At 42.4% G+C, this 15,977-nt stretch overlaps 1 protein-coding gene across 5 annotated transcripts in view; it reads left to right on the forward strand.

The window, feature by feature from the left end:
• The first annotated feature begins 6,847 nt into the window (after positions 1 to 6,847).
• Positions 6,848 to 15,977, forward strand: part of LOC101756143 (achilleol B synthase) — a 28,391-nt gene continuing 19,261 nt past the window's right edge. For 3 of the 5 annotated variants that reach the window (XM_004975155.2, XM_004975156.2, XM_022828344.1), the window contains exons 1-6: positions 6,851 to 7,134; positions 7,742 to 7,927; positions 9,531 to 9,620; positions 9,713 to 9,907; positions 10,189 to 10,273; positions 10,423 to 10,589. In XM_004975155.2, the coding sequence (XP_004975212.1) occupies positions 6,934 to 7,134; positions 7,742 to 7,927; positions 9,531 to 9,620; positions 9,713 to 9,907; positions 10,189 to 10,273; positions 10,423 to 10,589 (924 nt within the window). In that variant the 5' untranslated portion in view covers positions 6,851 to 6,933. Of the gene's footprint in view, positions 7,135 to 7,741; positions 7,928 to 9,530; positions 9,621 to 9,712; positions 9,908 to 10,188; positions 10,274 to 10,422; positions 10,590 to 15,977 lie in introns of all 5 variants that reach the window. The other 2 variants (XR_002678531.1, XM_022828343.1) reach the window with 2 other exon arrangements.

Genomic DNA, 15,977 nt, shown 5'->3' on the forward strand with positions numbered 1-15,977 from the left:
GGCGGCGGCGGCAGAAACTTCGGGACGAGGGAGTGCAGGATGAGGAGACGGAGGGAGGCGCGGGATGAGGAAAATGAGATGCGCGGGGTGACTGGAGAATAGAATCGAACCGTTTTTTTCCATAACCAGTGGCATTGGTGGGTAATTACTCACCAACTCCACGAGGAGGTTCAAAAGAGAGAGTTTTGGAGCAGCAAAAGAGATGCTCCAAAACTCCACCCCCATTTGCACTACAGTTCCATGGAGTTGGCAGCTCCATGGAGTTTTGGAGTTGGAGTGTTTGGCTATTTTTTTTGCTAGAGTCGCTGGAGTTGTGGAGTGGAGCTGTGCCAAACAGGGCCTATATATGCCAATGGGATTGTACTTGGTTTTTCTGCAATAAGCCACAACAAAGATTAAAGGTAGAGTCACATAGTGAAATGTGCCATAAACGGTCCAAACAATGTCATTTTGTGTCATTCATAAAATACTGAAGCTGTTCGACCATTACTTTTTACTGCAGATAATAGTCTAAAATCGTGAAGCACCTGCTTATACGCTACTGGATGGGAACACTGTCCCGACCAATGTTATATCAATGCTCAATTATTGCCGCTCCAACCCCAATTCCGACAGATCCAGAGTTTGGTGGGTCATATTACGTTCAATCTATCACACTTATAGACTAGTTGAACTACATCCAATCTCCATCCAAAGGCATTGGATCTAGTCCCTTATTGTGCCAAACTCTCAAGAACAGTAAAGAGGAGCACAAATCATTCATTTTGGAGCGAAAAACAAACACAGCTTGAAAGGAAACTTGGCAAAAGAGCCACTTAAAACCTGACTTTAATTTTGATTTTAGTGAGGAATAAAATTAGATTTCTAAATAATAGAATTTCTGAAAACAAAAGAATGACAAGATTTTCTCTGTATCATATATGATTTTGCAATTTAAGGGGAACCAATGCAAAGCTTCACCCCACTTTTAATTATTTTGCACAGTAACATCAAAGCACAATAATAATGAAGGTTGATCATAGTTATTCCATTGAAATCAGTTATTGCTGGATGAAATACTGCAATATTATTATCGTAATCGTGATTATGAAAATGATGTAGTAGTCAATCGATTTTTCTTCTGTACATATATATGCCAATGGGATCGTACTTGTTTTTTCTGCAATAAGGCACAACAGAGATTAAAGGTAGAGTCACATAGTGAAATGTACCATAAACCGTCCAAACAATGTCATGTGGTGTCATTTCATAAAGTACTGCAGCTGTTCAACTATTACTTTTTACTGTAGATAATAGTCTAAAATCGTGAAGCACCTGCTTATACGTTACTGGATGGGAACACTGTCCGGACCAATGTTATATCAATGCTCAATTATAGCCGAGAGATCCAGAGTTTGGTGGGTGTTCAATCTATAACATTTATAGAGTAGTTGAACTACATCCAATCTCCATCCAAAGGCATTGGATCTAGTCCCTTTGCCAAACTCTCAAGTATGGAAACGGGAGCTTTGCCGTGTGCCCATTAAAACACTCAGCGAACCTTTGCCGAGTGTAACACTCACGGCAAAAAATTTAACGGCAAACTAACTTTGCCAAGTGTTTTTCATCGGCCACTCGGCAAAGACTTTGCCGAGCGCCCCAAAAAACACTCGGCAAACATTTTCCGCAAAAAATAAAAAAAACAAATTGCCACCATCACATGCCACCACTGGCCGCCGCCCACCACGGCTGCCGCCAACACCAGCTCCCTCGCCAGGCTCGCCGCCGCCTGGATCCGCTATGGGCGAGGCTCGCCGAGGCCCACCGCTGCCCCGCCATTACCACCCGCCTCGCATATGCCGGCCCGTGGAGCTCCCTTTGCCTGTGAGCAGCCTCGCCCGTGCGTCACCGTCGGCATCGCCCTGGAGCCACGCCGCTCCGCCACCGCCGAGCCACTGCTGCATGCGTAGCTTGCGGGGCCCGGCCGTTGCTCCCTCCAGGCCGTGCCACACGCTCGCACTGAGGACGCCGCCCTCGATCCACGCACGCCTGGCAGGAGGAGGGGAGGGGCGCTGCCCCTGGAGAGGAGGGAGGCGGCGGATCCGAGGCGGCACCACGAAGAGGAGGCGGCGGCGGGGCGGCGTCGGTGAGAGGAGGCAACGGCGGGGTGGATCCGGGGCGGTGCGGGGCAAGGAGGGGAGGGAGCCTGGGAGAGGGAGGGAGGGGAGGAGCACTAGGGGGCGCTGGGGGCCGGCCGTGTCGAGGAAGAAGGGATGGGGACGGGAGGAGTGCGTGGGGGCGCTGGGGGTTAATAGGATATTTTTTGTTTGCCGAGTGTCCTATATCGGGGGCACTCGGCAAAGTTTTTTTTATTTTTTATTCTTCTTTTTTTGCCGAGTGCAAAAAATAAAACACTCGGTAAACTCTTTGTTTGCCAAGTGCAAAAAATAAAACACTCGTCAAATCCTTTGTTTGCCGAGTGCAATTATTTTGCCGAGTGTATTTCGCATAGCACTCAGCAAATAGCTCTTTGCCGAGTGCTCTAGGGAATGCACTCGGCAAACAAAAAAGCACTCGGCAAATTAGAGGTTTCCGGTAGTGCATTCATTTTGGAGCAAAAAATAAACACAACTTCAAAGGAAACTGGGCAAAAGAGCCACTTAAAACCTGACTTTAATTTTGATTTTAGTGAGGAATAAAATTAGATTTCTAAATAATAGAATTTATGAAAACAAAAGAATGACAATATTTTCTCTCTGTCATATTAAAAAAATCAGAAGGCTAACTATATAACTTCTCCGTTCCAATTAAAAATTTTCCAGTTCATTTTTTGCACACATCAAACTGCCTTCGATTCAAGCACCCGGATGACCGTGTTGGTTATATTATTTGACTGATGCATGAACATTGAAGAGCAACGTTGGGAATCATCCTCTTTTGATATTTGAATATGATGTTTCACTTAAATATAAAACATTAAGATAGATGCGTGTGTATAAAACACTTAACCATTGAGAATAATTGGATTCTTCCTCCATAACCTTTTGATGTTTGAATATGATGTTTCACTAGGGAATAAAATTTTGGTCCAGTAACAGTTAGTGTTATTTTCACTATTTCATTTTTTATTTGCTTCTGCTAACTTGTCTAGTTGTGATAGCATTTGTATTCTCAAAATTTGATTTTATTCAAATCCATCAAATAATCATTAAGTCACAATTAAAGTGTTCTATTCATATCCATCAAATCATTACTTTCACACTACTTCCTTTTTTTGTGTCTTCTTAGATATTTGCATTACATGTCACACAATCTGTGAATGAGGTTTTATCTACTGAGCACATACGTGAGATATGTCGCTACATCTACAATATTCAGGTATGTAAGATTTTTTTTTAACTATATTTCCAAGAAATGTTAAATACATAAAGATTATTAGAATATATTTTATAAAATTTTAATGAATACAGAATGAGGATGGTGGTTGGAGCACACATACTCTTGGCCCAAGCTCCATGTTTGGCACTTGCGTAAATTATGCTACGGCCCCGTTTGGTAGAGCTTCGGCTTCTCATAAAACGGCTTCGGCTTCGGCTTCTTCAGTGGAGTGACTTTTTTAGTGAAGCTGAAGCCGTTTTGCAAAACGTTTGGTAAAACGGCTTCTTAATGGCAATATATGTAATTTTATGATCACTTAATGCTTGGAGAGAGAGGAGAAGCCGGTGAAGCTACTTTTTTCGGCTTCTCCTCTCTAGTGTAAGCCGTTTTGCGGCTTCTCCTCGGCTTTGATGGTGAAGCCGTTTTGAAATTGACCCTTTGGTAGGGCTTCATCAAAAGCCGGTGGAGAAGCACTTTGAGAAGCCCTACCAAACGGGGCCTACGGCTCCTAGGAGAGGTGCTTAGATGGAGAAAACGTTGCATTATCCGGAGGGCGTGCATGGATTTTATCTCATGGAAGTGCAACTGCAGCACCACAGTGGGCAAAGATATATCTCTCGGCATAAGACAATACAAAAAATAAAGACATTATTTTGAGTCTGCCACAAAAGAAATCATAAGAAAATTTGAACATAATAATAAATGATCAATATGATTTTTTTAATAGACGATCCAATGTTCTTCTTATTTCAGTTATAGTGTTTATCAGCAGTACCAATTATATGCTTCTAATCAATTGAACATAATTTCCTTACCATGGACATCTGGAATGTTACACTTTCGTTATTATTTGCTTTGGTGTGAAAGTAACACAGCCTAGTGTTGTTTTTAACATAAACATGCTAACAAGTATAATGACCATTTGTGCATTTACTCATTTGCTATTATATGAAATGAGTGAATGCAGAGAGGTTAAATGGTCGCTGTAGAAAACGAAATTAAGGGCCGCGTGGCGCCGCACGGATTGAGGGCCACATGGAAATTATTGCACCGACGGATTTAACTGTTCATTCTTTTCTCTTGCATGTGCAATGAATTCAGTACAGTAAGTGGCTTCCTACCAAGGCACGCGATGGCAGCAATAAAGCTCTTTAAAAGCGGTATGGCAGTCTAGCTAAATGGATTGATATATATAGTTGTCGTTTTCTAGGATTCGATCAGCAAGTTACTTTTGAGGAAGTTAATTATGATGGCTTATATTGTACACCTGTATTCGATCAGCAAGTTACTTTTCTAGGATTCGATCAGCAACTTCGCGTTCAGTGCTTCGATGTCAAGCACTTCTGCTCATACACAAGAATTTCTTCTTTGATAAGCTTGGAGTGACTATATATGTAATAGACCCAAAATGAGTTCCATGACAACCACGAACAACCATCAGTGACAATGGCTCACCCTGACGCATGCAGTCCCCGAGCTACGGTGAGCGCGGTAGGTACATGTCGTGGTTGCATGGTTAAAAGGATACGTAGAGCCTGAATTGGACTCCTTGTGGCTGGGTGTGACCACTCTTACTCTACATAGGATGGATGGCCATGGGCAATCTTTTCGTCGGTGGACGGTCAACTTCCCACAATGGTGTCTTCATCTCTAGCGAGAGGCCTCCGTACCGGCATGGGTACCCAAGTCTTGTCGGCACTGTCTCATGGAATCGATTACTAGAGCGACTAATAATGCATTCAGATCAAGGGCGAATCTAGGGCCTCAATGTGGGTTCCTCTTCTCTGTTTCCCTTTTTCATTCTCCGATCCTTGTACGTGGCACATCTAGCTTGTTGACTAATTTTGGCGAGTACTAACCATGGCATGGTAGGTAATTTCAAGCAAACTTTTTTTTTTAATCTCAGCCGTTGAAGTTTTTCTCAACAATAGATGGGTGGCTAGAAATTTTTCTTTTTCTTTGATTAGCGTGGGAATTTCTAGAGAGTCTGTGATTAGTATAGGTAGGTATAGATAGATAGATAGATAGATAGATATATCTCCGTGTATTTCGTGTAGGCTTTATATTGGAAGAGGTGGAAGTTTCGTCCATCATCATTTATTCATCATAAGATTCAGCTAGCGATTCCGAGTTAATTATTTAAATCGTAACTTGTCATCGAATTCATGCACTCTGAGTGCCAAAGTCTGTGCTTGCTATAGAACAGAATTGTTGAGGTCGTCACAAATGTAAAATGCAGAGATATGGTTGAGAGGTAGGGACGTGCAATTTAATAACCAGAGAAAGTGATTGAAGAGAGCATCACGATGATATTGCGACCTTTTAGCTCTAAACCGCCTAATCCTTCCAAATCCTTCAATAATTTGTCCACATACAGTATTAATTATTGATTGCAACCTAAACCCAAAACCTAATCCATTTATTTGCCGGGCAAGTCCTTTCCTTTTCTCCTTAATTTGCGCTGCTTCCGTACAGCTGCCAGATCGATAGCTACATTTTATTTTTCCAACTGCATAGGATTAAGGTTCTGACCTGTCGTTCCCTAGGTATATATATACCCCTAATATGTCAAATTTAGGGCAGTCCCAACCCTCCAACTAGTGTAGTTCCTATAACATTAGGGGGTGTTTGGAAGGAGGCTCCCGTCACATCGAATGTTTGGACACTAATTAGGAGTATTAAACCAAGACTAATTACAAAACTAATTACACAACCTCTTGGCTAAATCGCGAGATGAATCTATTAAGCCTAATTAGTTCATGGTTTGACAATATGGTGCTACAGTAACCATTCACTAATGATGGATTAATTAGGCTTAATAGATTCATCTCGCGATTTAGCCTAGGGGTTCTGCAATTAGTTTTGTAATTAGCTTATTTTTAGTCCTCCTAATTAGTATCCGAACATCCGATGTGACAGGGCTAAAGTTTAGCCCTGTATCCAAACGCCCCCTTAATTATATTGCCACATATGACTTTTAGCTTATGTGACACTATATTATATTAAATGAGAGGGAGAATGGGAAAAGCAAGAAATTAGGTCTCATGCAAGACTTGGTGTCAACACGAGAACCTATGCACTTGACATTGCTAAATCTTGCATCAGGAGAAGATGGTGTCTTCATAATTGATGACGAACAAATATGATTGGTTGATACGAGAGATGATGAATTTATTAAGAATCCATACTAAGAAATCATGGGTTGTAGAGTGTAATTTCTAAAGTGATGTCTTGCGTATTCGGCATTATATACGCTACCTATGGACACCATGGGTAGGACGGAACCATTGTTGTACCATCCTATACTTAATATCGAGCAAACCCTGCTATGCAGCATGTGGAGGCTAAAGGTCGGTGAGAGGCCAAGCGACCCCTGCTCCGTTCGCTATATCACTGTGGCCATTTAATGCTTGATATTTCCTTTTGACCGGCCGGGGTGGGCTTGGCTTGTTAAATAGTGACCTCCAAGTCCCTCGTCTCTCCCTATATAAACCCTACAACTCAACCAGGATAATGGAACAACACTTGCACACCATCCTATAGTTAGTATTGATCGAGCAAGCCCTGCGCTGCACCATGTGGAGGCTAAAGGTTGGCGAGAGGCCAAGCGACCCATTGCTCCGTTCGCCAAATGACTTCCTCGGTAGGGAGGTGTGGGAGTTCGACCCTGACGCAGGCACATTGGAGGAGCGCGCCGAGGTGGAGAGGCTGCGGCAGGAGTACACCCGCAACCGGTTCACGCAACGGGAGTGCGGTGACTTTCTCTTGCGCATGCAGGAATGTTACATGCATATAAAATGCTAGCTTAATAGTTCATGTTATTATGTCTCTGTTATCCCTTCACACAACACTGCAGATTTTGCGTGTTACATACTTCATTCAATCAAATATATATTTTAATAAATTTGCACATTGAATCTATACAATTGTCATATATTTTTTAAATAAATCTGCTGTTTCGTTAGATTTAATTTTCTATAAAATTAATGTGTGTTTGGTGATTGCTATGCCAATCTGTCCTTAGTTCTGCAAAATTTACCGTGTCTGTGTATTTACTAGTTAGGCTACTCCTCCTTTCGTTATTTTCACCTGTTGTCCTAGAAAATTGGAACATGGTCTTTAATCCATATGACGACTTTGAACAAAAGAAATAGTGGCACAGAGTCTGGTAATACAACAACAATTGTATGCTTTCACTTATTGTGGCATACTTTTTGTTGTGATTACATATATGCTAGTATGCTTGTAGAAAAGTTATTGGCCTTTTTCTTATTTAATTTACTCGGCCAGATAGAGGACTTCATTCAGTTTTTTGAATTCCTGCACAAGTTTAACAAACGTGGTAAATAAAAAATTCTCACAAGGCTCTGTACCTCCCTTGCAGTATGCAAAACAGAACCTTCATAATACAAACCTTCCAGTCATCAAGATTAAGGAGGATTCAGAAGTAACGGAAGAAACTGTGTTAATTGTGTTGAGGCGTGCCCTTAGTCAATATTGTTCTTTGCAAGGACCTGACGGGCATTGGCCTGGTGGTTTCAGTGGGATTTTGTTTATTCTGCCACTCATGGTATGATTTTGCAATTTAAGGGGAACCAATGCAAGCTTCACCCCAGTTTCAATTATTTTGTACAGTAACATCAAAGCACAATAATGAAGGTTGATCGTAGTCATTCTATTGAAATCAGTTATTGCTGGATGAAATACTCCAATATTATTATCGTAATGATGATTATGAAAATGATTTAGTAGTCAATCGATTTTTCTTCTGTACATATATATGCCAATGGGATCGTACTTGGTTTTTCTGCAATAAACCACAACAGAGATTAAAGGTAGAGTCACATAGTGAAATGTGCCATAAACCGTCCAAACAATGTCATTTTGTGTCATTTCATAAAATACTGCAGCTGTTCAACTATTACTTTTTACTGTAAATAATAGTCTGAAATCGTAAAGCAATGTTATATCAATGCTCAATTATATGCCGCTCCAACACCCCTTCCGACAGATCCAGAGTTTGGTGGGTCATATTAGGTTCAATCTATCACATTTAGGGAGTGTTTGTTTACTAGGGGCTAAACTTTAGCCCTTGTCACATTGGATGTTTGATATTAATTAGGAGTATTAAATATATGCTAATTATAAAACTAATTTTACAGATGGAGGCTAATTCACGAGATGAATCTATTAAGCCTAATTAATCCATGATTTGACAATATGGTGCTACAGTAACCAGTGTTAATAATGGATTAATTAGGCTTAATAGATTCATCTCGCGAATTAGCCCATGACTTTTGCAATTAGTTTTATAATTAGCTAATGTTTAGTTCTACTAATTAGCATCCGAAAATTCGATGCGACAAAGGCTAAACTTTAGCCTAAGCCCTTATAGAGTAGTTGAACTACTTCCAATCTCCATTCAAAGGCATCAGATCTAGTGTCTTGTTGTGCCAAACTCTCAAGTACAATAAAGAGGAGTACAAATCATTCATTTTGGAGCGAAAAACAAACACAACTTAAAAGGAAACTTGGCAAAAGAGCCATTTAAAACCTGACTTCAATTTTGATTGTAGTGAGGAATAAAATTATATTTCTAAATAATAGAATTTATGAAAACAAAAGAATGACAAGATTTTCTCTCTGTCATATTAAAAAAATCAAAAGGCTAACTATATAACTTCTCCGTTCCAATTAAAAATTTTCCAGTTCATTTTTTGCATACATCAAACTGCCTTTGATTCAAGCACCCGGATGACCGTGTTGGTTATATTATTTGACAGATGCATGAACATTGAAGAACAACGTTGGGAATCATCTTTAATTTTAACATAAAAAAAGGAAATGTTAAATATAAAACATTAAGATAGATGCGTGTGTATAAAACACTTAACCATTGTGAATAATTGGATTCTTCCTCCATAACCTTTTGATGTTTGAATATGATGTTTCACTAGGGAATAAAATTTTGGTCCAGTAACAGTTAGTGTTATTTTCACTATTTCATTTTTTATTTGCTTCTGCTAACTTGTCTAGTTGTGATAGCATTTGTATTCTCAAAATTTGATTTTATTCAAATCCATCAAATAATCATTAAGTCACAATTAAAGTGTTCTATTCATATCCATCAAATCATTACTTTCACACTACTTCCTTTTTTTGTGTCTTCTTAGATATTTGCATTACATGTCACACAATCTGTGAATGAGGTTTTATCTACTGAGCACATACGTGAGATATGTCGCTACATCTACAATATTCAGGTATGTAAGATTTTTTTTTAACTATATTTCCAAGAAATGTTAAATACATAAAGATTATTAGAATATATTTTATAAAAGTTTAATGAATACAGAATGAGGATGGTGGTTGGGGCACACATACTCTTGGCCCAAGCTCCATGTTTGGCACTTGCGTAAACTATGCTACATTAAGGCTCCTAGGAGAGGTGCTTGATGGAGAAAATGTTGCATTATCCAGAGGGCGTGCATGGATTTTATCTCATGGAAGTGCAACTGCAGCACCACAGTGGGCAAAGATATATCTCTCGGTATAAGACAATACAAAAAATAAAGACATTATTTTGAGTCTGCCACAAAGGAAATCATAAGAAAATTCGAACATAATATTAAATGATTAGTATGATTTTTTTATAGACGATCCAATGTTCTTCTTATTTCAGTTATAGTGCTTATCAGGAGTACCATTTATATGTTTCTAATCAATTGAACATAATTTCCTGACCATGGACATATTCAATGTTACACTAATTTCGTTATAATCTGTTTTCGTGTGAAAGTAACACAACCTATCGTTGTTTTTAACATAAAGATTATAGGAGCATATGATTGGTCAGGAAACAATGCAATTATTCCTGAGTTATGGATGCTTCCACATTTTCTCCCAATTCATCCAGGTATTATTTCTATCTCACACTTTACATAGAAATCAAATCCACAAATGTGAATATCTCTTCCAATTATTATTTTTCTAACATGCAATATATCAAAGTAATATGTGAATGTAGTCTAGACCTTTGCCTTTAATTATATTGATTGTTTCTAGGAAGATTTTGGTGCTTCTGTCGGATGGTTTACATGCCAATGGCTTACATTTATGGAAAAAAGTTTGTTGGGCCTATCACTCCAACAATTCTGGCAATAAGAAATGAAATATACCATATACCATACAATGAGATCAACTGGAGCAAAGCCCGCAGTTCTTGTGCTAAGGTTTGTTACTATGCTTTTAAGCACCAAAAATTTTCTAATTCTAAACTTGTTTCAAACAGCCCATAAGGACCATGGTGCCTTAATAGAGTGCTCCGTTAGAATTAAAAAATAATAAGCTCAAAATCACATATAAAAACCTATATAAATTTTATTTCGGTGCGCACTATAGCTTTATATGTGTTGTTATATCTATGGATTAAAAGTTTTTCACCCTTTGTTCTACTAATAAAATCATCACGAAGCATTTCTAGGAAAGGTAGTGCAGCAGATAAAGTGCAATTAAGTAAAACTAGAACATAAAGGTAGAGAATGCAAAATCTGGCACAACAATTTTTACCGATGTATTGGAGAGCTCATGATTTCCACTACTGATTGTTGTAGCCCCTTGCAAGGGTCAAACTCTTGCTCAGGTCACTTTGTAGATAGTCATATGTCCTTCTCCTCATGCAAGTGGGTTGCCCTCTCCAAGATGCTGCCCGTCATTTCTATTTGGTAGAGTTTCACCAAACGTGGCACATGTTTCTCGTGTACAAGCACCATCGTCACTCCACAAGTTTTCTTGTAGGGTCTTGCAGACTAACAATGCTGCCACTGCTGGGGAAAGCACCTTTAGTACTGAGTCCATACCCCCCTTTAGTATAGGTTGTGCAACCAATATTGTTAAGTCGGTTCCAAAGGGGGTTCTTTATTACCGGTTCAAATAACCGGTGCTAGAGGGGGTCCTTTAGTAAAAAAAATCACGCCGCCACCCCGTTGCCCTGCCACAGCTCCACCGCCACCCCCACCCCGCTGCCCCGCTGCAGCGTCGGATTCGGCTGCCACCAGAGCTCGGAGCACCATAGCGGGCCGGATCCGGCCGCCGCGCATGGAGAGAGGGAGAGGTAGGGAGGGAGAGATAGAGAGTGAGGGACAGAAGGAGAGAGCATACCTTGCTGCGCCTTTACCTCTGCCGAGCCGCGGGACCCCACCACGCCACCACACCGACGCACCCCACCACGCCACCGCTCGTTGCCTCTACACTGCCAAGCCCGCTCCTCACCCCGTCACCACCACCCCGCTGCCCTGCCGCCGCTCCACCACTGCAGCGTTGGATCTGGCTGCTGTCGGAGCTTGGAGGACCACAATAGGCCGGATCCGGCCGCCACCCATGGAGAGAGGGAGAGGTATGGAGGGAAAGGGAGAGAGAATACCTCGTCGCTCCGCTGCCTCCGCTGTGCCACCGCACCCCAACACCGTTCACTGCCGCTGGGCCACCGCGCCGCTCCTCACTGCCATCAGCAAGTGAGGGGTTCGCGGAGGAGGAAGGGGTGGGGTGGAAGATCTAGCCGAGGAAGGGAGAAGAGAGAGAGGGAGGGGAAAGGCTGGTGGAGGGAGAAGGGGAGGTGGCCGGGGTCGGGGCAGCAGCTGGGGTAGGGAGGAGGTGGGAAGGCAGTGGATAAGATAGAGTGAGGGGAGAAGAGGAGAGTGGGAGGAGAGAGGACGAGCGGACGAGTTGGAGTGTGGAGTGAGCTGAGGATGAGCGGACGCGAGGGAGGATCTAAACGATAGTTACTAAAGGTCCTTAAAGGTCCTTAGGCACATTAGTACCGGGTGGAGGCTCCACCCAGTACTAAAGGGGGTCACGAAGGGCTCCTCGGAAACTGGCCATTTGACTTGGTACTAATGCTTAACCTGGTCAAAAACCAAATGGTAACTAAGCCTCGGGATGAATGCCGAGTTTTCTAGTACTGTGCCATGGCCTCCAAGTTAGTGAGCACAAGGACCTTTGTTATTGGAGGCTTCTATTCATCTCACTCTATGCTAATTAGGGATGAAAGTGGTATAGATATTACCCGTCCATCGTTCAACCGAAGGTGTTATTAAGATACTCAAATGGATAGTTCGTATCCGAATCTAGATACTCAAATTTGAATATCTAAGATGTGAATTGGATGAATATTAATATTCAACACATTTGTCACTATTTGTTTCAGAAGTCATTTCGAGAAAAAAATAACTATATGTATTTGTATCCACATATATCGGTTCGTATCCAATCTGTTTTCGTCCCTAATGCTAATCATCTAGCTAAATGCACTAAAAGTCTGGTCTAGCCCTAATGAAGCCCTTTAATCTGGTTCTAGTTGCCCTAATCATCAACATCTACTATTTTGGAAGCTCGCAAGTATGGGTAACACTTCTTAAAGATTCAACAACAATAACACGGCCAGTGGGCAGGAGTGGGAAGATAAATAGCCCTAACTCAAAACATTGCTTTTGCACCTAGCTAGGTTCATGCAGAAAATGTACTCACCAGATGATCCAATGTTCGTGCAAGTGCCCATCACCAGAACACTTGGTGGGTACAATGAACCGAGCCATTGGGCTAGCCATTGAGCCCTTGACCATGTGACTTGATGATCTGTGTACTCGTTTTGACATTTGGTGATTGTCGTCGCCTCTTTGCCCCATTGCAACTCATTAAAATTCTTCAGCTAACCATCTAGAATTCATCATTATGACATCTTGCGAATGCAAACATGGGACATGTTCAGGATTACTGGTCACCTAGAAGGGGGTTGATCCAATATAAGGCGGAGTAAGGGAAGATGGGGCAGAGAGGCCTAACAAACAACAACGGAGATACGATCTTTATTGATGAGGTTCAACCGAAGCCTATATCCTCTGGGTAAGACTACATCCGCTCCTCTTCAATACCACAACACCGATCGCTCTGGATCCCAGCATCATGCCTCCTCCCCCTGCGAGCCTAGCGCTATGTCATCATGGTTATAGCAGCAGCCTCCCTCTCATATTTATGAGGAGGCTCAGGTTACAGAGTATGACACAAACTCTATCCTATACTGCCAAATACAACTCAAGTTCCATCATAACTAGACTCGTACAAATATTTGACACAATATCTAACAAACTCCACCTTGGTGAATATTCCGCTATCTTGAAGCCGTAAATATGCGAACCTCCATGTACGTTGGACTTGAATTTCACCTTTTCCGCTCTATCAAGAGTTGCTCGAAGAATCATTGCTATCTCTACAATTTCCAACTCCGTGACTCCCAACTATGCATAATTTTCTTCTATCACCACAATCTCTTTCAAGCAAAATTAGATTCGTCTCTAGCCATAACAATTAACTGAATCTAACACCATGCTCCTGCTAACTGCACACATGATATTTAAGAGAACTTCACTGTCGCTATCCAAGTCACTTATAGGAATTGCCACATTGGCATTGCTCTTCCGTTACCGCTGCCATGTTAAACCTGATGTCTTACACCATAGCCTCTGCAGCCATGTCCAACTAGATTACTCCAATTGCAAGTACAGACACCACAGTCTATACTTCCTTCCTATTCATCCTTTAAAGCTTCTTCGCATCATTCGATCCATACTTCAGAAACACGTAGCTGCAACTCGAATCGATCCATGTCCTTGCTGATTTGGAAGCACACAAACTCCTCCCATGCAAGCCTACATCCTGAGCTCGCACCGCATGTTACCACGCCACAGAGAACAACAACCCCATCAGCCGCCACGCTCCTATGTCATCATCTTTGATCCTGTCGTCGCCTCTGACCATGGTATGACCAGCTTGTTGCCGCCAATCTCTCCGCCGTGCACCACAGTATGTTCACCTTCCAAGTGAACTGTCCGCCAGCCATACTAAACTGTTTGCCATGTGCTCCACGAACTGTCTGGTTCGGTCTATCCATCACAGGTAGGCCCCCAATGAGCTACTACACACCTCAACCATGTCAATCTGCCACTGACTCCGTCGATCCTAAGCACCCACTGAATGGCTATCGAACTCCTATCGGTCGCCATGAGCACCACGATTGAACACCGTAGACAGCCTCAGCTCGTCACCAACGAGCATGCAACACTGGCCCGAGGTTTGGTCCATGCTACCTGTCCTCCTTCGCTTGTTGCAATTCTCCATCAGCTTTTCCCGACATCCTGTCATGCCCTGTAGCTCTGTTGTGCGTACAACCCTGCCACACTCTCGCACGATACACCTCATCATCATAAACTGATCTGACTGACTTGGATTGTCGATCACCAGAATGTCCACCCTCATCCGTGGACTATCTGCTTGGATTCATCGCTAAACCCACTTGTCATCGTCGAAACATCGTGTGCAGACCCCTGGTTCTATGTCATTGCCTATCGAGCCGCCCGTTCATTATTGAGTTCGTCTTGCCGAGCCTCCCAACATGCAACCGAGCACCATTATGTACATTTGCCTTGCGTTGATCGAGATCTGGCCCTGTTGAATCAGTGCGCATACTTCTTGAACGTGACTCCAGATAAAACACATTAGACCATCTCACAACACGTTTGCTCTTTGGACTCCAATTTAGCTTTTTCAAATCAAACTCCAATCATAGCCACGTATCACATGGTCCTTGTATTCTTCTGTCTCCACGTCACGATGTCACAGAGCACAATCGCACGAGTCCACAACTCCGCCAGCACCTGCCACGTCCATACATGCACGCTCAGTTTGCTCCATAGTTGAGCCCGAGTCCAACACTGAACTCCACGGCACATCGGCACCTTGGTGACCCTTGCTGCCATGCATCGCCAGTATGATCCCCTGCCGTATCCGTCGTGGACACATCTACTTATGATCACGATGCCCCGCACCAGTCACCTCGTGCTCTGCCGTTATCCAGCCGTGACGGTTCCTAGTACCGTCGACCAACACCTGTGTGTTCGGCCACAATCATGACCATATGCTCCGCATTGCACTGTATCTACACAGCACCAATCGTATGTTGAATGACACCTTGTAGATGCATATAACCCTCGAATCTCCATGTGATCTTTTGCACAGCCTCTAGATCCAATCCAAATGATATATAGCTCTTGATACCAATTGTTAGAAATTAGCCATATGTGGCGATCGTCCGCTAATATTCACATAGTGGAACGACGATTGGATGTACCGAGACGAATTTGCACCATCACAGATGACAATGGAGATATGATCTTTGTTGAAGAGGTTCAGCCGAAGCCTACATCCCCGGGGCAGGACTATGGGCGCTCCTCCCCAATACCGCAACACCAATCGCTTCGGGGTCTCGGCATCGTGCCGCCTCCCCCTTGTGAGCCTGTCGCTATGTCATCATGGTTACAATAGCAGCCCTCCCCTCATATTTATGAGGAGGTTCGGGTCACAAAGTATGACACGGACTCTACCCTATACTGCTAAATACAACTCAAGTCGCATCATATCTGGACTCGTACAAATATTCAACGCAATATCTAACAGTGTTGATGCAAGTAACTTGCGCGCGCAGGTCGTTGTGTGTTTCATCGTGTGTGCTTAGGTGAGTCCAAGTTTGGGTATATCAGCTCATTTTCATTAGTACAGTAATGGCTTGT

Source organism: Setaria italica, chromosome VII (genome assembly GCF_000263155.2).
Source record: "Setaria italica strain Yugu1 chromosome VII, Setaria_italica_v2.0, whole genome shotgun sequence".
NCBI classification, from domain to species: Eukaryota; Viridiplantae; Streptophyta; class Magnoliopsida; order Poales; family Poaceae; genus Setaria; species Setaria italica.